This window comes from Cololabis saira, chromosome 12 (genome assembly GCF_033807715.1).
Source record: "Cololabis saira isolate AMF1-May2022 chromosome 12, fColSai1.1, whole genome shotgun sequence".
In the NCBI taxonomy this organism is placed as follows: Eukaryota; Metazoa; Chordata; class Actinopteri; order Beloniformes; family Belonidae; genus Cololabis; species Cololabis saira.
Window position 1 is genome coordinate 47,445,656 of NC_084598.1, and position 26,503 is coordinate 47,472,158.

At 45.1% G+C, this 26,503-nt stretch overlaps 1 protein-coding gene across 6 annotated transcripts in view; it reads right to left on the reverse strand.

Moving 5' to 3' along the window:
- LOC133457547 (protein NLRC3-like) overlaps nucleotides 1-26,503 on the reverse strand; it is a 45,094-nt gene that overhangs the window by 15,792 nt on the left and 2,799 nt on the right. The window contains exons 1-9 of one of the 6 annotated variants that reach the window (XM_061736919.1): nucleotides 24,886-25,508; nucleotides 24,205-24,388; nucleotides 23,479-23,598; nucleotides 23,022-23,095; nucleotides 20,386-22,174; nucleotides 18,875-19,051; nucleotides 3,014-3,190; nucleotides 2,691-2,867; nucleotides 684-1,799 (exon numbers count right to left, since the gene is read on the reverse strand). In XM_061736919.1, coding sequence (XP_061592903.1) covers nucleotides 1,793-1,799; nucleotides 2,691-2,867; nucleotides 3,014-3,190; nucleotides 18,875-19,051; nucleotides 20,386-22,174; nucleotides 23,022-23,095; nucleotides 23,479-23,598; nucleotides 24,205-24,353 — 2,670 coding nt within the window. In that variant the 5' untranslated portion in view covers nucleotides 24,354-24,388; nucleotides 24,886-25,508 and the 3' untranslated portion in view covers nucleotides 684-1,792. Of the gene's footprint in view, nucleotides 1-683; nucleotides 1,800-2,690; nucleotides 2,868-3,013; nucleotides 3,191-18,874; nucleotides 19,052-20,385; nucleotides 22,175-23,021; nucleotides 23,096-23,478; nucleotides 23,599-24,204; nucleotides 25,509-26,503 lie in introns of those variants that run through there. The other 5 variants (XM_061736917.1, XR_009783865.1, XM_061736918.1 and 2 more) reach the window with 5 other exon arrangements.

A 26,503-nucleotide genomic window follows, 5' to 3' on the forward strand; every position in this document is an offset into this window, starting at 1 on the left:
TTGACAATTTTCACCTGAAATAAGTAGAAAAATCTGCCAGTGGGACAAGATTTATCTTCTCATTACAAGCAAATAAATCTTGTTCCATTGGCAGATTTTTCTACTTATTTCAAGTGAAAATCTACTGCAAACAGGTGAAAATTGTTGTTTTTTCCAGTGATGAGTCTTGTTTTAAGTGTAATGAGATTGTTTTACTAAAATGATACATTTTAACTAGAAATAAGACAAATATTCTTGTTAAGATTGTGAGTTTTTGCAGTGATCCATGTTACTTATCCTGTGAAGGACAGAGTCATATTGATAAGTTCAGAAAACTGTTTTTTATTGTTGTGTTTTGATGTATTTGATGTAAGCCCAGTGGATATTTAAAGCTTACAGAAGGCTGCATTTAACTGCTGCTATGTCATTCCTGCAGTATTTCTGCAGCTGTTTTGGTCAGTGCTATTATTTGTAATATATTATATTATTTGTAATCAGCACAGATTATCTGTCCCAATATGATAAAATCCACCATCCCCCCTGATTTTTTTTTACAACTCGAGTACTGCTTATAATCTATGAACTAATGTGACAGGTAGGCTACTTGTGAACCTTCATTAAGACAAACTGTAAGCTTCTTTTATATTTATTCTTTCAGGTCCAGCTGGCAGTGATGTGCCTGGGGCAGCAGAGCTGCAAGCTGGTTATCTGGACACCAACTGAGCACCTGGAGTTCCACATTTCATTTGACAAAGACTTCAGATACACACATGAAACACCTCCAGAACTTTTCACACATACTTCACACAAACATTTGTAGATGAATTTGGTACAAAGAAGATTCCGCTCTGCCCCTCTGTATAAAGCTAGGGGGAAAACAGTACAACAGACTTCATTTTTGTTTTCAGTTTTATTAAAAACAGAACCTGAAAGATCCCCTCCTGACATATTAGGACATACAATATAGGGACATGAATCAAAACATTTTAACACAAAAATGTTGTTTAACAAAAGCACATTACATTTGTGTCTTAAGTGAGAGAGATTCAGTTTACTGTCGGAGGACTTAAGAAACCAGAAAATATTCACACCTGACAAGCTGAAATCACACTATTTGGACTTTTAAGTAATGCGCATCTTCGCAGGATGGAGACGCACATTTTGATGTATAACACACCTGGGTGCACTTTACGGTTCGGGCCGTTTTAACTGCCGAAGGAATGGCATAAATTGTGCCAAAATGACATGATTAATTCAAAATGGCCGACTTCCTGTTGGGTTTGGGCCATGGCGCCAAGAGGCTTTTCTTTAAGTTGCAACATGATACAGGTGTGTACCGATTTTCGTGCATGTACGTCAAACCGTATCGTGGGGCTGAGGCACAAAGTTTTCTAGGCGGCGCTGTTGAGCCGTTAGGCCACGCCCACTAATGCAAACCATTAAATATCACAGTTTTCACCAGGCCTGGCTTGGTGCAAAATTTGGTGACTTTTGGGGCACGTTTAGGGGGAAAAAAGACCCTCATTTCATTTGAAAAATAATTAAAAAAAAAAAGGAAAATAATTCCTACCGATACAATAGGGCTTTCGCACTGCAAGTGCTCAGGCCCTAATAAAGGCTTTTTTACTTAACATGAAATACATGAATATATGAGAAGTTTGTAGAATGCTGGAATTCAGAAACTATGTACATCTTCATCTTCATCTTCATCTTCATCTTCATCACGGTCCAGTCAGAGACTTTCCACACAAACTGTTGCTGCTTCAACTCTGAGGACGATCAGGACACGACTCGTCCATCCTGGACACTCTCATCACAACCTGTAGAGGAAGAAAGAAGAGAGCAGATAAAGGAGTGTTTGCAGAGATCCCTCCATCAGCTGTAGAGGAAGAAGAAAGAAGAGAGCAGATAAAGGAGTGTTAGCAGAGATCCCTCCATCAGCTGTAGAGGAAGAAGAAAGAAGAGAACAGATAAAGGAGTGTTTGCAGAGATCCCTCCATCAGCTGTAGAGGAAGAAGAAAGAAGAGAACAGATAAAGGAGTGTTTGCAGAGATCCCTCCATCAGCTGTAGAGAAAAGAAGAAAGAAGAGAGCAGATAAAGGAGTGTTAGCAGAGATCCCTCCATCAGCTGTAGAGGAAGAAGAAAGAAGAGAGCAGATGAAGGAGTGTTAGCAGAGATCCCTCCATCAGCTGTAGAGGAAGAAGAAAGAAGAGAGCAGATAAAGGAGTGTTAGCAGAGATCCCTCCATCAGCTGTAGAGGAAGAAGAAAGAAGAGAGCAGATAAAGGAGTGTTTGCAGAGATCCCTCCATCAGCTGTAGAGGGAAGAAGAAAGAAGAGAGCAGATTAATGAGTGTTTGCAGAGATTCCTCCATCAGCACATCCAGGACTTCAGAGTTCAGAGCTGCAGTGGAGCAGCTGTGTGTCTGAACATCCTGGAAGGCCGTCAGCTGGAATACACCTTTATTTCTGGACACGTGAACACCAGCACAACACTGGTCTACAACAAACATCTGGACCCTCTGATTGGCCGACTGCTGTCTCTGTGTTTCTGTCCAATCCTGCAGCCTGTCATCATCCTCCTCTCACAGCTTCATGAGGAAAGCAGCTGCTGAGAAGCTGTAGCTTCACTGGAAACACTGATCTTTGATACCAACTGGTTTTAGTAGAAAACTGCTGGAAGCAGCAGAACCGAGTCCAACCTGCACTGACCTGAGAGTCTGCAGCTGGTAGTCTGGACTCTCCACCAGATCAGAAAGCTGCTTCACATCTGCAGCCTGCAGGTTGAAGTTCCCCCTCAGGTCCAGAAGTTTCAGATGGGAGGGGTTGGACTTCAGAGCTGAGACCAGAGACGAACAGCTGATCTCTGACAGACCGCACCACTTCAACCTGAACAAAGACACCAGAGAAGAAGAACTCAGAGCAGTCAGATGGTCAGTGTGGATCAGTAGAAGATCAGCCTGATGTCTGCAGGTTAGTGTCAACACAACTTTCACATCAGATTCATCTGAACACACAACTAAAACATGTCTGACCTCAGAGTGTCCAGTCTGCAGTCTGGACTCTCCAGAAATCCACTCAGACGTTCCACTCCGTAATCCTGCAGGTTCGTGTTCCCACTCAGGTCCAGAAGTTTCAGATGGGAGGGGTTGGACTTCAGAGCTGAGACCAGAGAAGAACAGCTGATCTCTGACAGACTGCAGCGCTGCAACCTGAACAGAAAGTAAAACATGTTCCAGTTTCATCAGAGAAGTGTTTCTTCAAATATAAACTTTGTCATCAGGTCCATGTGGGTCACCACCGTATCTGGACTTTATAAAACAGGTTTTACACTTTTGTTACATCCATGATGTGGGTTCCTGGTTGTTCCTCTGACATGTTCACCTTTACTGAACATCCTGAGCTTTTCTGGTCCAAGTCTGACACTAGATTAAGATGAAAACACCAACATACACACCAATCCTTTTGATTAGTGTTGATGTTCAAATATTGTTCAAAGCAGCAGTTTAGAGATCAGAAGCTGATCTAGCAACAATTATTAACACCAGAATGGATCTGTGGAGAACTGCTGGACTTTATATCATGTGTCCAGTTTTATATCATTTATGCAGGATTCCTGAGGTTTTTATCATAATGATCCTTGTATGTTATAAAGAGTTAAAATGATGTTTTCTGAGAGCAGAAGATATTAAAATACTTTACTTTTAGTAATGTGTCATTTATAATCTGAATTAACTTGCAAACACCTAATAATTCTGTTACAACTGAGTTTATCAGTTAATATCTTACTGTTAGTTAAAGATAAGAATGATTGAATTCTGTATATTTATCAGACTAATTCAACAGATTCTGAAGTCTGTGTGAAACTAAACATCAGGTTCTGTATCGCTTGCACTTGAAAAGTCTTTGCTTGAACAACTAATGATCTGCTTGATTAAAGGACATTTGTGAATTAAACCCACACGGGAGGATCTAAGACACTTCCTGTCAGGACGATCACTTTGACGCTCCACCTGTAGCCGTCAGTCCAACCTGTCCAGGTCTGAGGCCTCGTTTACACGCAGCAACAACGCTGCTGTTTTCATGAGTTTTAGCCGTTCGTTTACACCAAAACGAAGCTCAAAGTCTCCAAAAACCATCATTCCTGAAAACTCCGGCCAAAGTGGAGATTTTTAAAACCTCCGTCTTCACGTTTGCTTGTAAACGGAGAGAAACTGACATTTAGGCTTCAGAACGTCACATTATGGACAGAAACGTCACCAGCGTCATGAGTTTACGGTTTGTTTGGCCGCTGTGATCATGATGGATGCTGTTAAAGTAGTGCTGGTTTTTACGTTTGTGCAAACACTTTTCATCTGTTTCATTTGCATTCACAACTGCTGTATTATGTGGAGGAGCAGAGGAGCATTGTCAGACACTCCCCCTGACAATGCAGGGTCCAGGCCAGGATGCAGAGCTGTAGTTTAACAGGGCTGGAGGCGAGGCTTAGTCAGTTAGAGGTCCGGTTTGGCCAACCAGACCATAGTCCGATAGAATCCTCTGCGGACCGGCCCGTAGCAGCTGAGCGTAACCGCTCCCCTGCAGCTCCCCGGCAGCCGGCCAGGCAGGGCAGCTGGGTGACGGTTCGGAGGAAGGGTAGTCTTAAAGGGCTCAGCGACACATCTGTTGCTTCTCAAGGACCAACGCCTGCCAACAAAACTGTAGGATTGCATTATGTAATTAGCGACTCTAAAACTGTAGGATTACATGATATTGGCGACTCTGGCCAGGTGCCTAGCAAAATAGAAGTGGTAGCAGTTCCCCGCCCTCCAAAAGTTCACCAGGTGCAGCGTTATAGAGGCGTTAACCAAGATAACCTTGTAAAAATTAAAACCAATGCACATTTGGTACCAATTACAGACCGAAAAATTAGATGCGGACTACTAAATATACGATCATTAAGCTCTAAGTCTCTGTTAGTAAATGATATAATTACAGAGAGCAGGAGTGATATTTTCTGCTTAACAGAAACATGGTTACAGGAGGAAGAGTATGTTAGTTTGAATGAATCAACTCCGCCCGGCTACTTTAATCATCACATTCCTAGAAGCACGGGCCGAGGCGGAGGAGTCGCAGCAATTTATAACTCCGGTCTCCAAACAAAAATTGAACCCAAGTGCAACTATAATACATTTGAAAGCCTCATGCTTGGTCTGAAATTTCTGAGCCGGAAGGGTTCAGTGCTAGGGCCAATCTTGTTCAGTTTATACATGCAGCCGTTGGGAAGTATAATCCAGAATCACGGCATACACTTTCATTGTTATGCTGATGATACGCAGCTCTATTTGTCTATGAAGCCGGATGAAACAGAACCGTTAGTTAAACTTCAGGCATGTCTTAGGGACATCAAGGACTGGATGTCTAGAAATTTCCTGCTTCTAAATTCAGATAAAACAGAGGTTATCATTCTTGGTCCAGAGCATCTTAGGAAGGGATTAGATGGTGTTGCGATGGCTTCCAGTGCAACTGTGAGAAATCTTGGTGTTATTTTCGATCAGGATTTGTCGTTTAAACCATATGTCAATCAGGTTTGTAAAATAGCCTTTTTCCATCTCCGTAATATTGCAAAGATTAGGAAAATCCTCTCACAGAGTGATGCAGAAAAACTAGTTCATGCGTTTGTATCTTCTAGACTAGATTACTGTAATGTGTTGTTAGCAGGATGTCCAAGTAATTTGCTGAATATGCTCCAGCTGATCCAAAATGCAGCAGCACGAGTACTGACAGGAATTAGCAGGAGAGACCACGTCTCTCCAGTGTTAGCGTCGCTCCATTGGTTACCCGTAAAATTCAGAATCCAATTTAAAATTGTATTACTTGCGTATAAAGCCCAAAACGGCTTAGCTCCGCATTATTTGCAAGACCTGATAGTGCCTTATGTTCCTGTCAGAGCTCTCCGTTCTCAGAGTGCAGGTTTACTCGTAGTTCCTAGAGTATCTAAATGTAGATTTGGAGGGCGGGCGTTCTGCTATCAGGCGCCACTACTATGGAACCAACTTCCAATCTGGGTTAAGGGGGCTGACACCACCTCCACCTTTAAAACTAAACTTAAAACATTTCTGTTTAGTAAAGCCTATAGTTAGTGTTTAGTAAACCTCTAGCTGGTGTTGGTAAATCTCTAGGTAGTGTAAACTTTAGTGTGTCAGAGTCGCTCCTGTGGTTTCTTGTGCTGGCCCCCCCTTCTCCTCCCTTTTCTCTCTTTTGTCCATGTTGCAGCATCCTTTGCCGGACACCGGAACCTGCAGGTGGTCGTGGGTGGCTTGTAGCTTGCATTACGGAGCACAAGTCTTTCCCCGACCCTGCACCCCAACCTGGGACTTGCTGATTGGGCCGGAGCTTCGGGAGCTGCGTGCTGGCCTGCGGTCCCCACCCCTGGTCATCCCGTTGCTGCCCCCCCCTTCTCCTCCCTTTTCTCTCTTTTGTCCTGCAGGTGGCCATGGGTGGCTTGTAGCTTGCATTACGGAGCACAAGTCTTTTCCTGACCCTGCACCCCAACCTGGGACTTGCTGATTGGGCCGGAGCTTCGGGAACTGTGTGCTGGCCTGCGGTCCCCACCCCCGGTCATCCCGTTGCTGCTTCCACCTGCCTGCTGTGCTGTTGCCGTCCCTGACCCACCAGTCTGGCCCTCGGCAGGAGGGTCCCCCCTGATGAGCCTGGTCCTGCTCAAGGTTTCTTCCCTCCTAAAGGGGAGTTTTTCCTTGCCACTGTTTGGCTTAAGGTTTTTCTCCCACTAGGGGAGTTTTTACCTGCCATTGTTTATGTAATAACTGCTCGGGGGTCATGTTCTGGGTATGGGTCTCTGTAAAGCGTCTAGAGACAACTCTGTTGTATTAGACGCTATATAAATAAAATTGAATTGAATTGAATTGAATAGAAGGAATGCTCGGAGCTCTGCAACTTTACATCAACTTTATCTCCAACCAAGACAAAGGGTTGCCTGGCAACGGCGTCGGCGTCATCTTTGGATCCGACCAGGGTGAACCGCTCGCTGGTGAGAAAACTCTGAAAACGAAGGAGTTGTCCCGGAGGAATGCCGTGAGAACTTCAGGATGTCGCGGTCATCGCTACTGTCCCTTTAGGAGTTACTGCGCCCCCACATAGAAGGTCAGACGACTGTCATGCTCGGACAGTGTCATGAAAAAAGTATCTGCACCCTCTACTAAACTATTACTAGGTTGGGTCTGTTGGTGACCTGTTTCCTGTTTTATTTTGAAAGAACATCCTTGTTTGTTTAGTTCTTTCTTTGACTCCCCTTGGACCCGTCCATCCTGATTGTTTGCACCTGTGTCTCCTCAGTCCTTGAGAGGACATGTGTCTCTTCCTGGCTGTTGGTCCGTCTGTCTTCATTCCTGCTCTCTTTCAGTCCTGGCTGGTTGTCAGTCTGACGCCTCCCACTCATCTTCACCATTCTCTCATTTCTGTTAGAGGACTTTCTCTGGGTTTTGATGTTTTGTTAAATAAAGGACTTTGCTGCCATCTGTCACCTTTGGGTTTCCTGCATTTGGGTTCTGGAATATCAACTCATGACAAAACCTGCAGCTGCAAACACAAGAAAGTACAAAGTACAAACATGTACTTTGGCCTGGGGTCCGTTTCACAAAGCAGGTTCAACAAACACTGAGTTTAATCCTGAACTCTTTGTTGATCTACTCTGAGATCGGAAACTCTGAGTTTTCGGTTCCAGAACAGCGGATTTGAGGTAATTTACTCAACTCTAAGTAGTTTCACCGGGAGTTAAGCGCGAGCGTGAGGGAAATAAAAAGCCATCATCAGTAGATCGCTGATACAAGGATTCACCATGGCAACCGGCGACACAAAAGAGCGACATACATTTTCTTTTTTTTCTTTTTAACTTTATTTATCTTTTCAATTTACAAAATCCCTTTGAGGAAACGTTAGTTTGCATCTGAAGATCCACATACTTCACGCCACTGGAGTTAGAAGCGTTAATACGTGCATATGGCGAGTATGAGAGCAGATTTTGAAAAACAAAAATGAAATTTTATTGTCAATTAGATCAGGGTACGGCAGCTGCCACACCTCGGCTTCAGGGGAGAATGTAAATGGTTTTTTTTAAATACATTTATGGAATTACTCTATCTATTTGTATTGATGTATTCTATTACTTCATACATATAAAATAACTACAAATGCATATCAGAACAACATGATGGATTTCAGTAGGTATTATCTATCCCAACACTTGTACCCCCCCCCCTCATATCTTGAAATGTCCCAGCGTCCCTGACGACAGTGGTCGCTATCAATCTCGTTTTTAGTGCGCTCTGCAGATATAATATATGTCCTGCCATTTTCTTTCTTTTTATTTAAATTGATTTATTTTATTATATTTATGTTACTTATGTAATGACTTATGCACTTCATCCACTTTATGTCTCATACTGTATTTGTTTATTTAATTCCTTGATGCCTGACTGTCCACGGTCAATGTTCTGACTGTAATTGGAACTTTTAAATAAAGTTTTAAATAAAGTTAAAAAAAAAGTGCGCTCTGCAGTGTTACTGTTCCGGTTTTTTGAAAATCCCCCCGGACAGGGTGTAGGGAGAGTGGACGAGGAATAACTCAGCTTTTCTTTGTTTTTATTTTCTTGAAATTAATGTACTGCTTCTCTGGCAGTACAACGTACATTTGGGTTGTAGCAGCAGGTTATAAACCTGTGAAAAAGAAATGAAATCCAAGTACAATAGTTAATTACCTCAAACGGAATCATATAATCAATAACAACAAAAAGCAATAACCATCGTCATCATCATTGTCATCATTTGTCATAATTAAATACAATTAAATGGGGATTTACAAATACAAAATAAACTGCTTTGCACTTTTGCAAGTAAAGACAAAAAGTTAATCTTGTCTTAAGTTTTGAGCCGCGATGTTCATTCATAACTTAAAACGGCGTGCTCCGCCACACCCACAAACAAACGCACACACATCTCCAGGTGCCGACAGCGCGACAGCAACCATGTCACACACAAGTGATCGCAGCCGCGAGATGCGGATCCAGCACAGCAAGTATAAACAAAACCCGTCACATTAATAAACGGAGCTCTTACCAGTACCGCATCACTCTCCCGACAATTTTACGTCACCGCACGGATCGCTTCCGCTTATGGCGCAACCGGCGGCACACAGCTGATTAATAATGACATCACACCGTGGACCACCCACCTTACACCCCGCTCCTCCCACTGTGATTTATTGGAAGTGATTTCTAACTTAACACCTCCCACTTGACCGACTGATCATGAGATTCAAGAGGTCACACGTTTACACATAGCAAGTTACAAGTTACATTCTTTTTTTTTTTTTTTTTTTTTTTTTCAAAGTACATATGCAGGTTAGTGTTGATCGCGAAGAAGGGGTGCAACTGTCACTGTTCAGGCACCTCCCCGACAGATGTGTTGTGTTCTGTCGGGATTGGTTGGGGTGTGTATTCATCTTCTTTCTTCGTGTAATGGTGCAAGTGGTGGCGGAGGCAGCACAGACACATACCAACCAGCCTGAGAGAGAGAGAGTAGGAGGGGGCCTCCTGAGGCAGTGCCTGCAGGATCAGGGGGGTTGGGTGATGGCAGCCAATGATGTCTTGGAGTTACTGGTCTTCCGCCGGGATCAGGAGCACCAATCTCCTCACATCTCTTCGCAGGATGATGGTTACCAGAGACTGAGAGTTTTTTCTCGGTTGTCCACCTGCCAGCGAGGCAGGGAGGCCTGCACATGTCTTCACGTCTGCATCCCTGACGAGTCCCCTTCTATCTGGGTATACAGTCTGGATCCGTCCGAGGCGGAACTGTCCCCGTAGGGCATTTTGGTCCGCTATCCAAACGATATCGCCGACCTTGATATTTCTGTTAGTCCGGTGCCATTTTGGACGAATGAACAGGTTTGGTCCAGCGAGCTCACTCCACTTCTTCCAAAACATGTCCACTCCAATCTGGATGGTCCTAAGTCGGCGCCAGGGGTGGGTGCCCATGGTAAGCCCACCTGTGTCTCCTCCAAGTCCTGTTCGTCCAAGAAGCAGGGTGTTGGGGGTCAGGTACTCAACTGCGTCTTCTTGTACCTGCGCCCTAGCGTCGATTGGCCTTTCATTTGTGAGGTTAGCTGCCTGGTAGAATAGGGTCTGGAGTTCCCCCCAGGTGAGTGATCCCGTTGTTCCTCCAAGGCTTATGAGAGCTCTCTTCAGGAGCTTTACAGCGGCTTCTGCGGCTCCGTTTCGATGGGGTGCATCGGCTGGATGGAAATTCCATGCCCAATCAGTTCCGTTCCGGGCTGCTTTATTCTCGATGGACGCTTCTCGCAAGGTGTCCAGATATTTGTGCAACTCACGTAAGGCAGGTTTGGCTCCAATGAAGTTAGTCCCCCTGTCCGACCAAAGCCGTCGTGGGTGGCCTCTCAAGGCTACAAAGCGGGAGTAGGCCTGGAGGAAACTGTCAGATGACTGGTCATCAACCAAATCAGCGTGAACTGCCCTTGACGCCATGCAACAGAAAATTATGCCCCACACTTTCTTTCCAGTCCTCTTCTTCACAGCGTCTTTCACCTCGAAGGGACCAAAGAGATCGAGTGTGGTGTTTTCGAAAGGGGAAGAACGCTGTGAACGCTGCGGAGGGAGGTCACTCATCATCTGCTGGCACATCTTTCCCTTTTGCTTACGGCACATGACACAGCTGTTTACGGTCTTCTTTACCGTTCTCCGGCCTTGTAGAATCCACGCCCTTTTTCTTGTGCGCAACAATGTGGCAGCGACACCTTCGTGGTTCGATTCATGGGCTTCTCTTGCTAGCAGGGTGGCTAGCCAAGAGTGGAACGGTATCAAGGGAACAGCTGTTCCATCCTCGTTCCAGGACTGGACTCTGCCTCCACAAAGAAGAAGTCCTGTGTTTACATCCGTGTGAACAACCAGGCGGTTCAGTGTCGAGTCTTGGAATTCTACTCCATCTTGTGCTGCAAGGGCAAGGTCTCGGAAGGCTTCCGCTCGTTCCTTTGCAGAGAGTGTTGAGCCACTTGCCTCCCACTTTGGCGAGTCCAGGGGGGGCCGCCTTCTCAGCCATGTCTCCGCTGCTCGTCGAACCCAGGCTACAGCTCCACACAGCTTTCCCAGTGCGCTGAAGCGTTGTGGCTCCACAAGGCTGACCAGCCCAATGCTCCAGCGTCTTTTCCTCCTCGCCGGCACAGATGTTGGATTTTCGCCAGTCTGAGTCTCTCGTTGGACCTCGTCACCTTCGACGTCTGCCTTGGAGTCAGATGTTCCAGCGCCATTTTTCTGTCTTGACTAGGCTCTGGTGACGGCTGCCGAGAACGCCTTCCGCTGAAGTTTTTTGACGTCTTCAGCAGCAGAGGATGTTATCTCACTGGCCGTTTTTGTAGGCCAATCACTTTCTGGCCATTTCAGGAACTCTGGGCCTTTCTGCCACCGTGACTCCTCATTGAGTTCTTCAGAAGTGGCTCCCCTGGTGACGATATCAGCTATGTTGCATTTGCCTTCGACCCACCTCCAGTCTTCCACTTGTCCGTTCTTTTGTATTTCACCAATGCGGTTGGCAAAAAAGGTCTGGTAGCCATAACTGTCCTTTTGAATGGCCGCCAGGATGGTTTGACTGTCCACAAAGTGAAACCAGCGCTCTACCTTTATGTGACAGTGTCTTTCAAAGTATTTTTTCTACCGGCTGGCGAAGACTGCCCCGCAGAGTTCTGCTTTGATGGCATCTCCTTTTTGGTCGAGTGGGGTCAGTTTGGCCTTAGACTCCACCAGCTTTACAACAACGTTGTTTAGCGTCGTCCACCGGAGGTAAAGCACAGCTCCATAAGAAGATTCGCTCCCGTCCGAGAAGGTGATGCCAGTTGGCGGACCCATGGTTTCAGGAGGGGTGAGGCTTCTGTCAAACCTGACTTGACCAAGTTTCACATATTCCTCAAAGAGTGTGATTGCGGCCTCCCGGAGCCTTGGTGAGAGGGGGATGTCCCACGTGTCTGTGGGTGGATTGTCTCTGCTGGCTTCTTGGAAAGCTTCCCTGATTAGCATCGCACCCTTCTGTTTGGCTGGTGAGGCGAGACCAATTGGGTCATAAAATGCAGCAATCTGGCTTAACAACATGCGTCGCGTGAGTGGTTCTGGTGTTCCTCTCCTGACCTCCTCCACCCGCAGGTCGAGACCCGTTCTCATTTTTCCACGTTTCTTTGAGAAGTTTATCGAGGTCATCAAACGCAGTTTGTCAGTCTCAGGCTCATATCCGACCCCCAGTGCTTTGTTGTCTTCCTCATGCAACTGATTAGGCAGCACTAGCGTCTTCCGTGATTGGGATTTTGGACTGGAGTCAGCCGGGATCTCACTCCTCCCACTTTGGCATGATAGGACCCATGGCTTGAGGGCGAAACCTCCGGCATTCAAGATTTCCTCTACCCCTTTGGTTATTCTTTCCAGGGTTTCAGGGTCGTTGTGTGACGTGAGGATGTCATCCACATAGCTGTCCTCCATGAGAGCTCTACGTTCCTCTACCATTTCGGTGAACTGGGGAAGGTTGGCTGTCTCCCTCATCGCAACCTGAGCGATACATCCTGCCGGTTTGTCCCCGATATTCACTCTAACAACAGCGAAGACCTCGATGTTATCCTCAGGATGGTCTCTCCAAAGAAATCGGTGGAGGTGGACCTCCTTGTCTTTCAACCACACCGAATTGTACATTTTTTTAATGTCGCCCAGTGCGGCATGCAGTCCACTCCTAAATCTCAGGAGGACTCCTCTGATTGGATTGAGGACATCGGGACCCTTGTGAAGGAGGTCATTCAGGCTTACCCCACGGAACTCCTGGCTGCTGTTCCACACGATCCTCACAGGAGTTGAAGTAGAGTGAGGGTTTGGCGCAACCAGGTGACTAATATACCACTTTGGCCCTTTCCAGCATTCCAGTTCCTCCTTGGTGAGTTTGACGGCAGCTCCTCTCGAGACCATGTCGTGGATTTGCTCTGTGTAAGCATTTTTCCATGCAGGTTCCCTCTCCAGACGCCTCTCCATGTTTATGAATGTTGCCTCCACAGCATATCGGTTGTCCGGCAATGTTGAGGGGTTTGCTCTCCAAGGATATGCTGCGTCCCAATGGGGGGAACTGCTGTGTTTGTCTGCTAACACATAAGTGAGACACTCCTTTATTTTCTCTAGGTCTCTCTCATCCTTGAGGGTCATTTCCTTCCCTCCAGGAGGACACTTTCCACACTTGCAGCTGCCACACAGGGGAGTGCAGGCCGCGCCAATGCTGTCCCATTTAAACCATTCAAGCACCTCCTTGTTGGTGGTTGTTGTGGTTCGCGCTATTTTGTCTCCCTCTGCTGGGGCTATAATTGTCTCCTTGTACGCCATAGAGGCTGCTCTCATGGTTCTTGCAAGATGAGTCTCAGATCGGTGCACAGCCAGGTCGACGGTTTCAATGAGGTTAGGATGAGTTCCACCAACGGTCTTTCCCAACGGTCCGTCCCAGAGGACGAGGTCACCTATGATCTTAGTCGGCTGGGGAACAAGACGACCTTCACGGTGACTAATGAGGAGGTCAATTGTTGTTGGCCGAGCCAGCTCGTCTCTAGTGACATTGGGGAAGAATTTCTGCAATTGTTTGGGGGAAACGGGTTGAGTCACCTCAGCAATGTTTTCTAGCCCATAGCAGAGGATTTTGTGTTCGGCCACCTTTCCTTTGGGTGTCTTGACCTTTAGCCGCAGAAAGTACCGTTTGGTCACAACCGTTTTTTTCATCCCACCGATGCCGTGAACGATGAGCTTGATTGTCTCGCCGTGCAATCCAAGGCGATCGGCTGCTTTGTTGGTTATGTAATTCGTATCAGAGGCGAGGTCTATTAAAGTTCCAATCAGAGAGCCGGAATTTGTTGTCACCTTCATCAGCATCATCACGACTGGATGTTCCCTCAGTGTATCACCAGACTTGGTGCACACCGTTGAGGATATTTTGTTAGAAAATGCCTCTTTATATTTTTCCCTTTGCTCTGGGGTGAGTTCAGCCAGGAACCCCTCCTGCTTTTCAGTGAGACCAAGCTTCTTTCCTCCTGGTTTTACGGTGCGGTGATCCTGACTGTCGGTGTCTTTCTTCGGAAAAGAGGGCTTCGGACACAGAAGGTAATTATGGTCTGACATTCCTCCTTTCCTGCAGTCTTGTTTTGGGCAGAGGAATCTTGTAGTGCACCCTTTGCCATCCTTATCATGTGACCGTAGGCACTTTGAACACAACCCCAGCCTTTTTAAGTGAGCTCGCTTGCTGGAGAGGTCTTGGTCCCTGAAGGTCTTGCATGCAAAGAGCTTGCCAGTATGTGAGCTATCGCCGCAGACAGCACAGTTGGGACAGTCCATCAAGCCTGCAGTAGATTTACTGAACGATTTTTTCAGCCTTTTCTCCGAAGTGTCTGACGGGCCCTTTTCCACAGTGCTTTTCTCCGCGGGGTTTGGCTCCAGCTGATCCAACTCCTCAAGGATTTCCTCCTGTTTCTTCAGAAATTTTAGCAGGCAGTCGAAATGGTTCAGCGTGGAGAACTGGTTTGCAGGGTCGGCCTTGTGCATAATCCACTCCCTCTTTAATGAACTGGGAAGTTTGCTCTCTAGGGACTGGGCGACAATGCGGTTCTTCATTGCGTCTTCTTCTCCAAGGATCTGGAGGTTACAAAGTGCTCTCTCCACAGCCTGAATTAATTCAATCGTCCTCCTGGAATGATTTCCTTTGACAGGAGGAAGAGACTGAACCTCGTTGCAGATCATCAGCACAATTTTGGACTTGTTTCCATATTTGTTGTCCAGCAATTTGAAGACGTCGTCTGCGGATCCACAACTGGACAAGACAAGGTCCTTTTTCACGTTCTCACTGAGGCTCCCAAGCAGGTGGAACTTCCTCACGCAGTCTGCCCCTTGTGGATTTCCAAGTTGTTGCAGGTTCTCCCATTCTGCTTTCCAGCGGTAGTAGTCCCTCATGTCACCAGTGAATGTGGGCAGCCGTGCTCTCTCAAGGCTGATTTGGGGCCTTAAGTCGAATGATCCCTGGTACATGTTGGGGCTGCTTCGCTGGAGGAGGGGCTGGATTCTTGTGCTTGCGCTGGCCTCCAGCTTGAGGTTGGAGGGCCCTTTAGAGGGCGATGAGGGTGCTGGGTTTTCCCCTGACGTCAGTAAGCCATCAGCCTCGCTGTCCTGTCTTGAGTCCCTCCCTGCAACGTCCACAGGATCCTCTCCCTCCATTGCAAGCTTGTCAGACAAAGCCAAGACCCTTTTCTTTAATGTCCTGTAGCGGGTTTGGAGATCCACAGCTCTAAGACCAGGAATGAGGTCTTGCCATTCCAGCAGCATTTCTTCAAGCTCTGTGACTTCTCTGTCCAAGCCTTTAATTCTAAGTCGGTGGTCCTTTAATGATCGGTGCGGACTAATTTCTTCTTCCTCCGCCTGAACAATGGCCGACTCAGCCGTCTTGGCTTGAATGAAGAACGTGGGTTCAGCATAGCCATTCCAGAAGGTTTCCTGGGTGGCCTTCTTTACCTCGAGGAACCTGTCGGCGCACTCAGCGGATTTCTCATCAATTTGAGTTGCTGATTCTCTGACTTCTTCGTCATTTGATTCCCTTAGGGCTTCTGCATATTCGTATCCTGCGTCTGATACTTTGCAGAAGTCTGCTTTAAAGTGTTTCCATTCAGTCAGGATTTCACTTGGTTCCAAGAGTTCAAATCTTGTGAGGGTGTGACTCCTTTTTGTAAATGAAGCTTGTGCCCTCGATCGCACACTCTTGAGTTTCTCCAGGTCTGCCATTTTTTTTCTTTGCCGTTGACTGGGAGCTGGTTGTCACTAACAGTGGGTTCCTCTACAGGGGACTTTGTTCCACTCTTTGTGTGTAGTGCAGACTCTTTTGTTCAGTGCAGCTTTAATGGCAGTTGGAACGTGTTTTGTTTTGTTTTATTTTTATTTATTTATTTATTTTTTATTTATCCACTGCACAGATCCGGTGCAGCAGCAGGAATTGGTTTATAACTGTTCCGGTTTTTTGAAAATCCCCCCGGACAGGGTGTAGGGAGAGTGGACGAGGAATAACTCAGCTTTTCTTTGTTTTTATTTTCTTGAAATTAATGTACTGCTTCTCTGGCAGTACAACGTACATTTGGGTTGTAGCAGCAGGTTATAAACCTGTGAAAAAGAAATGAAATCCAAGTACAATAGTTAATTACCTCAAACGGAATCATATAATCAATAACAACAAAAAGCAATAACCATCGTCATCATCATTGTCATCATTTGTCATAATTAAATACAATTAAATGGGGATTTACAAATACAAAATAAACTGGTTTGCACTTTTGCAAGTAAAGACAAAAAGTTAATCTTGTCTTAAGTTTTGAGCCGCGATGTTCATTCATAACTTAAACGGCGTGCTCCGCCACACCCACAAACAAACGCACACACATCTCCAGGTGCCGACAGCGCGACAGCAACCATGTCACACACAAGTGATCGCAGCCGCGAGATGCGGATCCAGCACAGCAAGTATAAACAAAACCCGTCACATTAATAAACGGAGCTCTTACCAGTACCGCATCACTCTCCCGACAATTTTACGTCACCGCACGGATCGCTTCCGCTTATGGCGCAACCGGCGGCACACAGCTGATTAATAATGACATCACACCGTGGACCACCCACCTTACACCCCGCTCCTCCCACTGTGATTTATTGGAAGTGATTTCTAACTTAACAGTTACTAACTTACAAAAATTAAAATGAAGCAGACAACCACGCAATAAAAAAAAAGAAAGAAGGCAAGTGATGGGTCCAGAATATATTAACGAGGCTGTTAGCCACTGATGGATTAATTATGCAAGTTCATCTCAAAGTAAGATATAAATCCTCTTATACATCTGTTTAAGGGAAATATTTGACTTTTTTTTACTCTCCCTCTACTTTTTGCATTTGGACTTTAACTGTTTGAAGTTAAACTGGGATGTCCCTGTGTTGCACTGACATAGTGAATAAAATACGTTGCGTTTGTCAGATACGCCTTTTCTGCTCTCTAACTCTGCTCTTACTGTCCGTGGTGCAGAAAACGGATGTGTATTTCCTAAAGACCCATTGGCTGAATTGACGCCACTGAGGGAGGAGACAGAGAGAAACTCCAGGTTCGCTGAAATAAACCTGGTCCCGACCAGGTTAGATTCAGAGAGTCTGTTACTACGGTAACCAGGTTAGATTCAGAGCGTCTGTTACTACGGTAACTGACCAGGTTCAGAGAGTCTGTTACTACGGTAACTGACCAGGTTCAGAGAGTCTGTTACTACGGTAACTGACCAGGTTCAGAGAGTCTGTTACTACGGTAACTGACCAGGTTCAGAGAGTCTGTTACTACGGTAACTGACCAGGTTAGATTCAGAGAGTCTGTTACTACGGTAACTGACCAGGTTCAGAGAGTCTGTTACTACGGTAACTGACCAGGTTCAGAGAGTCTGTTACTACGGTAACCAGGTTAGATTCAGAGCGTCTGTTACTACGGTAACTGACCAGGTTCAGAGAGTCTGTTACTACGGTAACTGACCAGGTTAGATTCAGAGAGTCTGTTACTACGGTAACTGACCAGGTTAGGTTCAGAGAGTCTGTTACTACGGTAACTGACCAGGTTAGGTTCAGAGAGTCTGTTACTACGGTAACTGACCAGGTTAGGTTCAGAGAGTCTGTTACTACGGTAACTGACCAGGTTCAGAGAGTCTGTTACTACGGTAACTGACCAGGTTCAGAGAGTCTGTTACTACGGTAACTGACCAGGTTCAGAGAGTCTGTTACTACGGTAACTGACCAGGTTCAGAGAGTCTGTTACTACGGTAACTGACCAGGTTCAGAGAGTCTGTTACTACGGTAACTGACCAGGTTCAGAGAGTCTGTTACTACGGTAACTGACCAGGTTAGGTTCAGAGAGTCTGTTACTACGGTAACTGACCAGGTTAGGTTCAGAGAGTCTGTTACTACGGTAACTGACCAGGTTAGGTTCAGAGAGTCTGTTACTACGGTAACTGACCAGGTTAGGTTCAGAGAGTCTGTTACTACGGTAACTGACCAGGTTAGGTTCAGAGAGTCTGTTACTACGGTAACTGACCAGGTTAGGTTCAGAGAGTCTGTTACTACGGTAACTGACCAGGTTAGATTCAGAGAGTCTGTTACTACGGTAACTGACCAGGTTCAGAGAGTCTGTTACTACGGTAACTGACCAGGTTCAGAGAGTCTGTTACTACGGTAACTGACCGAGAGCTTAAGTTACCTCTCTTTGTGAAACAGGCTAGAGTTACCTCTCTTTCTCTGGTTTGAGTTACCTCCCTTTGTGAAACGGAAAACTCAGAGTTTCCCTCATTTCAGGGTTAACAGACTCAGAGTTTTCACTAAACCTGCTTTGTGAAACGGACCCCTGCTGTGCTGGGCTAATGTTAAGTAAACTTTTCAAGGTTAAACTTTCTCTTAAACAGTTTTTTCTCCTGTTTACATCTAATATATATATATATATATATATATATATATATATATATATATATATATATATATATATGTATATGTATATATATATATATATATACATATATATATATATATATATATATATATATATATATATATATATATATATATATATATATATATATATATATATATATATATATATTCTTATATAACAATCTTCAGACTTTTATAGACACAGAACCTTCCTAAAAAAAACACAAACATTTCTTCATCTCAAATATATTTCCTGAATATGTTTTGAATTAAAGTAGTTTTGTCACATGTTTGGAGGATGATAAGTGGATAAATGTGTAAACGTCTCCATGAACTGACCTCAGAGTCTCCAGTCTACAGTTTGGACTCTCCAGTCCACCAGACAGAACCTTCACTCCTGAATCCCCCAGGGACCAGTTGTTACTCAGGTCCAGTTCTGTCAGATGGGAGGGGTTGGACTTCAGAGCGGACGCAATAACTTCACAGTGAGTCTCTGAGAGATCACAACCACTAAATCTGTGATGAGAGAAAACATGATGTCAGTTGTAATAAAGTGTGAGTTAAAGCCAGACTGAACATCTGTTAACATCTGCAGACTTTGTCTGGATCTGCAGATGAAGGAGGGAACCGGCTTCGTTAACGTCTACGTCTGTCAGAGTCATCTGAAAACATCGGATTTAGGACATAAACTCATTTATTCTTGGACATTTTTCACTCTGAACATCTTGAATGAAAGTGAACCAGTGTGGAGCTGAACTTTTATCAAGTATCCAGATAAAAGATGTTCAAGCTTTTAAGCTGTATTTAGTGTTTTTCTGACTCCTGGATTAGTTTTCTTGTATTTTGTGTTCAGGTCTGTTAAAGGAGACTTTGCTCTCACAGAGACTTCAGCATTGATCAGAGATTGATGAAGGAGACTGAATTGTGCTGTTCTGCTCTGATATCCAGACGTCAGTTCTCGTATGAAGCTGTAAACGTCTTCATGCTGCTCTCCTCTACAGCAACAACACAAACACCTGTCCCCTTCTGTCTCAGACAAACTTTCATTCATAATCAATGAAGCTGCACTCGTCACATTCAGAGCTTTTCCATCTAGAGTCTCGGTCTGGTACGACCAGCAGTTTATGGAGGATCATGGGATTTCAAGCCTTCATATCTGTGTCCACTCTTGGATGAGGGAGAAAAGTCTTCAGGAACCAATAACAAGTCCAACTGCTCTCCTCTTAAAGTGTGAGGAAAGTAACCCCCACCGGAGTTACAGGACGGTGCAGGAGATCACAGAACCAGAGTTACTAGAACTAAGGTCTCTGACCAAGTACATGTGTCCACAAAACCCCCCAGTGGTTCTGATGTTTCATCTTTCTCCGTTACACAGATTCATCTCTGAGCAGCAGAAACATCAACACATCTCAATTCAGTTTTCATTTGAAGATCAAAACAAGATTTAAAGAACTAATGTCACAAGGCGTGGTGTTGAGGACCCAAACGCAAGGAGAGAGAGGGAGGCTGGAGGCAGGAGTTCTCAAAAAACAGAAGGATTTATTCCACAAAAAAGCCAAACTAAAATGCTGCAGAGCAGGGTCAAAAACAACTCACGTATACAGGGATCGAAAACCAGGAGTACATGGAGGGAACAAACAGTGCGGACCGACAGGCAACAAAGGAATGACAAGACCAGATATACACAGGGGATAACGAGACACGACGAGACACAGGTGCAGACACAATCAGGGCAAAGGGGAAACAGGAGGGACAGAACTGAAACTCAAACTGGGGGGAAGTGTCAAACCCTGACAACTAAACTGCTAATTTACACTAAGTGATGGTGTTATTGATCCATCTGGACTCACCGAGCCTTTCTGCAGTTCCTCACAGCTGCAATCAGTCTCCGTCGACCCCCTGGTGTTGTTGTCTTGTACTTGCTCAGGTCCAACTCATCCAGAACCTCCTCCGACATCTGCAGCATGTAGGCCAGAGCTGAACACTGGATCTCAGAGAGTTCCTGCTCTGATCTGTTCTCTGACTTCAGGAACTCTTGGATCTGCTGATGAACTGAGAGGTCGTTCATCTCCATCAGACACTGGAAGATGTTGATGCTTCTGTCAGGAGAGATACTGCCAGTGTTCATCTCCTTCAGGTTGTTGATGACTCTCTGGATGGTTTCTGGATCGTTCTCCGTCTGGTTCAGCAGAACTCCTAACAGTCTCTGGTTGGACTCCACAGAAAGACCATGAAGGAAGCGGACAAACAGGTCCAGGTGGCCATTTTTACTCTCCAGGGATTTCAGCATGACTCTCTTCAGGAAGTCATCCAGAGATGAGTATATGTAGTATCCCAGGAAGTTCTCCAGCACATCTGTGTTCCTGGTGGACCAACAGTGGAACACGTAGACTGCAGCCAGGAACTCCTGGATGCTCAGATGAACAAAGCAGTAGACGGGTTTCTGGAAGACCTCACACTCTCTCCTGAAGATCTGGGTACAAACTCCTGAGTACACCGAGGCCTCTGGGACATCCAGACCACACTGCTCCAGGTCTTCTTGGTAGAACATGATGTTTCCTTTCTCCAGATGTTCCAACGCCAGCCTCCCCAGCTTCAGGAGAAGGTCCCTGTCAGCCTCCGTCAGCTCCTGTGGACTCGTCTCATGTCCCTCCTGGTACTTGTTCCTCTTCCTCTTGGTCTGGACCAGCAGGAAGTGGGAGAACATGTCAGTCAGGGTCTTGGGCAGCTCTCCTCTCTGCTCTGTGGTCAACATGTGGTCCAGAACTGTAGCAGTGATCCAGCAGAAGACCGGGAGTTGACACATGATGTGGAGGGTTCTGGATGTCTTCATGTGGGAGACGATGCTGCTGGACCGCTCTTCATCCCTGAACCTCCTCCTGAAGTATTCCTCCTTCTGGCCGTCGGTGAAGCCTCGTACTTCTGTCAGCCTGTCCACGTGTTTGTGAGGGATCTGATTGGCTGCTGCAGGTCTGGAAGTGATCCAGATGAGAGCTGAGGGAAGCAGGTTCCCCTGGATGAGGTTGGTCAGCAGCACGTTGACCGATGAGCTCTGTGTGACGTCAGACACCACCGGACCGTTGTTGAAGTCCAGGGAACGTCTGCTTTCATCCAGGCCGTCAAAGATGAACAACGGTTTCCCGGCAGCCAGCTGCTCTGCTGTGAGCTTCTGGAACGATGGATGGAAAACCTGGATCAGCCTGAGAAGACTGAGCTGCTCATCTCCGATCAGGTGCAGCTCCCTGAACGAGAGCAGAATCACCACGGTGACGTCTTGGTTCTCCCAGCCCTCGGCCCAGTCCAGAGAGAACTTCTGAACCGAGAAGGTTTTCCCAGCGCCAGCGACGCCGTTGGTCAGAACCACTCTGATGGCTCTACGTTGGCCAGGTAAGGCTTTAAAGATGTCCTGGCACCTGATTGGAGCGTCATGGTGTCTCTTCATCCTGGGAGCTGTCTCCAGCTGCATCACCTCATGTTGGGTATCAACCTCTTCACTCAGTCCCTCTGTGATGAAGAGCTCTGTGTAGATCCTGTTGAGGAGGGTTCTACTTCCTGTTTCAGTTCCTTCAGTCACATGTTCACATCTGCTCCTCAGACTGGTCTTATGTTCATCTAGGACCTGCTGCAGACCAGCATCTGCTGAAAAACAGAATGGAGAGGAGGTCAGAGAGATACAAACTCCTACTGCAGTCAGTGATGGGGGCCTCCAGGAGCTAAACCAACCCGGGTTAGGAACCGGTTTGACCGCTCAGTCCACCGATGCCGGTGAAGGGTCAAGACCACCTCAGCTTCATCGCCCTGCAGACTGCAGGTACCGTTCAAGTACGTGGAAAATGTAAACACTGGTCACTGCCGGGACAACCATCTGAAACCCCCAAGACGAAGGTCACCACGGTTGTATCGGGTAACAGACATCGAACGGTGGAAAACATCGGCCGTTGATGAGAGGAACATTGTGAGAATCTTCAGGTTAAACCCTAAAACAACCGTCAGTGACTTCAGAAACCCCCTCCAGAGGGCAGGAGTGAAGGCATCACCATCTACAGCTCACCGGAGAAGACTTCATGAACTAAAGTAGACGACCCATCAGTAACAAGAATAGGAACACGACTGTTAGGATTTCATGAAAGTGTTAAGAGTTTGAAGGGTTTCTTACACTGGTGGTTTTCTCTATATGCAAAGTTATATCCTATTCAGCAGTTCAGCTACAGGTCAGCTGTTTTTATCTAGTCACAGAGTCAGCCTCTGTTTAAAGCTCCACTGTTTTCTTTAGATGCAGGGTTTAGATAGTTCAAATACGTAGCATTTGATAAGAGAAGACGATGGGGAGAAACAGATGTTTGGCATTGGGGGGTCTGATCTGTGATCTGGGTTTACACCCCAGGTGCGATGCATCAAAGGTTTTAAAAACCTGTGATGCATCAGAGGTTTTAAAAACCTGTGATGCATCACCATGACGACTCTTCAGACGGATGGACGGTCTCACCTTGTGGAGATCTTGCTCTGGATCTTATTCCATGTCCCAGATATTCCGGTGAAGTCGACTGGTCTGAGCTCCGTCTGCAGAACCAGAGTCCACACAGGGTTTATTGGCAAAACATCTCACATTTAATATCCACGATGAATACGATCAATAATCCACAAGGTGTACTGACGATAAAGGACTATTCTATTCTGTTATTGTCTATTCTAGGTGTGTCCTTACAATTAAAGTAAAAGGAAATCAGCATTAAAAATGCTGACCATAATTCTTATATCTGGATACATTTCACACATTTTTAAGGTTTCCCCAAAACCAGAGAGAGCAGGAGGAAGTGGGAACTTTCCCTACGAAGGAAGAGGTTTCTGCCTCTGGCAGGAAATTGCAGTGAGATTTCTACTTGGTGGTTTCAACAAGTTCCATGTCTTGATGGAGATTTATCAAGGGAAATAAATGTACTTACTTTGTGTCTGAAGGTCCAGGTTCTTTACTGAACCATAGAGGAAGATCTTTAGACCGGTCACTCCTCAGAGACAGACAGGTGGATCCTGGAGACTCTGGTCTCTGACTGCAGTACCGACCTCTGCAAACACAAATTCACTCAGTCACTCGTGATATTGATGAAGACCACTGAAGAAGATCTACACCAGGTTCTCCAACCCTGGTCCCCGAGAGCCAGAGTCCTGCATGTTTTAATGTTTCCCTGGTTCAGCAGAGACTCATACAAATGACTGATACACATGACTGATACAAATGACTGATACACATGACTGATACACATGACTGATACAAATGACTGATACACATGACTGATACACATGACTGATACACATGACTGGTACACATGACTGGTACAAATGACTGGTACACATGACTGGTACAAATGACTGGTACAAATGACTGATACAAATGACTGATACACATGACTGGTACACATGACTGATACAAATGACTGGTACAAATGACTGGTACAAATGACTGGTACACATGACTGATACACATGACTGGTACACATGACTGATACACATGACTGATACACATGACTGGTACACATGACTGGTACACATGACTGATACACATGACTGATCTAGATATTGATTTATTATGTATATCTATTAAATAAACCACCACATACAGAAAATATTCAGTCATGATGAGTCATATAATCAGTTAACAACAGTTTTCTTACTTTGTGTCTGAAGGTCCAGGTTCTTTACTGAAGTCTGGAGGTTTATCATTAGACCAGTCACTCTTCATAGAGACACTGATGGATCCTGGAGACTCTGGTCTCTCCTCCTCTTTCTCCACACAATCCTCCATCTTCTGGACTTCAGTCATTCAGAGACATGAACCAGAAACACCGACCTTTGAATCTGTAGACAGAAACTTTATTAAAACACCACTAATCATGAAATACATTCTTTCACCCACTTTTCCTGAATGACTTTATCAAAACTCCTGAGGTTGAAGAAAGAGGTTTTACTGATACTGACGATAAGAGAGAATTGAAACTGAGAGTCGTCTCTAATTTGATTCCAATCTGTGAAGCCGAGTATTCACCTGGAGAAGAAATGTTGTGTTTCATTAAAAAGTCAAAGAAGGACTGGTGAAGTCATCCAGGAAACCACTTCTTCACTCATTCCCACTAAAGACCAGCCTGAACGTTACCTGCTCGTGTTCAGTTTTCTACACAAGAACATCAGAGTTTATTCTGGATCCAGTCATGAAGGTGAGTCTGAGATCAGGGGTGCGTTTCCCAAAACCACCGTTGATGACGATGTTCACCACTAACATAGTTGGACCCACGCAGGAACGATACGAGTGTTTCCTGAATCCACAGCTGGAATGATGGAGGGAAGGACGTTGTTACCTACATAGAACCATCACGGTTCAGAGACTCAGCTGTTTCCAAAAACACCGTTCAGACCAACGTTCACAAACACGGTTGTTAAGTTGTTTGGTTGTACCGACAGATCTGGACCTGCGGGGAGAAGATTAGTTCCTGGTTGTTACTTTATCAATGATGGAAGTCGTAGTGGACGGCAGGTGGAACCCACCGATGGAAGTTCACCTTTAACATCCAGTCCATCATCCGGTTCACCTGGAAGAACATCAGCTGCTGTTGTGAACCTTTATGAGGTTCCATTTGGACCAGGAATGTTCTTAAACTCATTGTTTGTCTACTGATCATCCAGCTAAGACATTAGTTTGTGTTTCTTTCACTTTTAACTGTGTTTTATTCGTAACAAAGCTCTTTAAACCTCAGTGTAATAGTGGATGTGTGATGTAGGGTGTTGGGAGGAAACGTAGACCAACCTGTGAGTGTGTCATGTGATCAGAGCCAGAATACTCGTTAAACTTCCCAGACAGAATTCAAATATGTGATCATAAAAATGAACAACCTTGTGTCATGGTGAGCTACAGTCAGAATCAGAATCAGAATCAGAATACTTTATTAATCCCAAAGGGCAATTCATTTATACAGTCGGCCTGTCCATAGCAACAACACACAATACACAAAACGGGCAACATCCACGACCACATCAGCAACAACAACCACAACCAGTGACAGCACAGCAGAGCAGAATGCAAATACTTGCTGGTACATGCTGGTACGTTAGGAGACTGGAAGCTAACAGAAATGTTCGGTAACCCTTTCTTTTACAGTACAGTAATAACCAGGTAATACCATTGTAATTACACTGTAATTACCTAGTAGTACCTTGTATTTACAAGGTAATTACATGGTAACTACCGGGTAATTTACCCAGTAAGTACTAGGTAATTATGTATTTTCTTGTACCATGTAATTATGTGTATTTACCGTGTAATAACATGGTAAATACCTGGTTGTTTAAACTAAACATTACTAGGTAATTACAAAGACATTAGATGGGAACTATGAGGGAAATTACAGGTATTTACTAGGTTAATATTGGTAACTACCAGTCAATTTACCATGTAATTACTCTGAAATTACATGAATTATTTCTAAGTAAGTACCAGGTAATTACTAAGTATTATTCTGCAAACTACCAGGAAATGATAACCTATATTTGAGGTAGTTACCAGCTAATTACACTTCAATGACCATGTAGTTACCTGGTATTTACTATACATTTCATGGATAACTACCGGGTATTTACCCATTCATTATTGATTTATGTATTATCAATGGATTGGTGCATGTACCCCCGAGGGGTGTAAATGACTCTATTGACCTTGTAATTAACCTGATAGTTACCATGTTTTACCTGGTAATCCAGGTACTTACCTTGTAGTTACTTGCCCAGTAATTCTATTTCCTAAGTATTTACCCAATAAGTACAGACATTTTTACCTGGTTTTTACTCAGTAATTAAAGTGAAACTGGACTGTAAAAGAAAGCGTGTGTTGTTTCCATAATATTACCTGGTACTTCCTCATTAAGTACTGAAATAATTACCTGTTATTTACCCATTACCGGATTTTATTTATAACAACGAAAT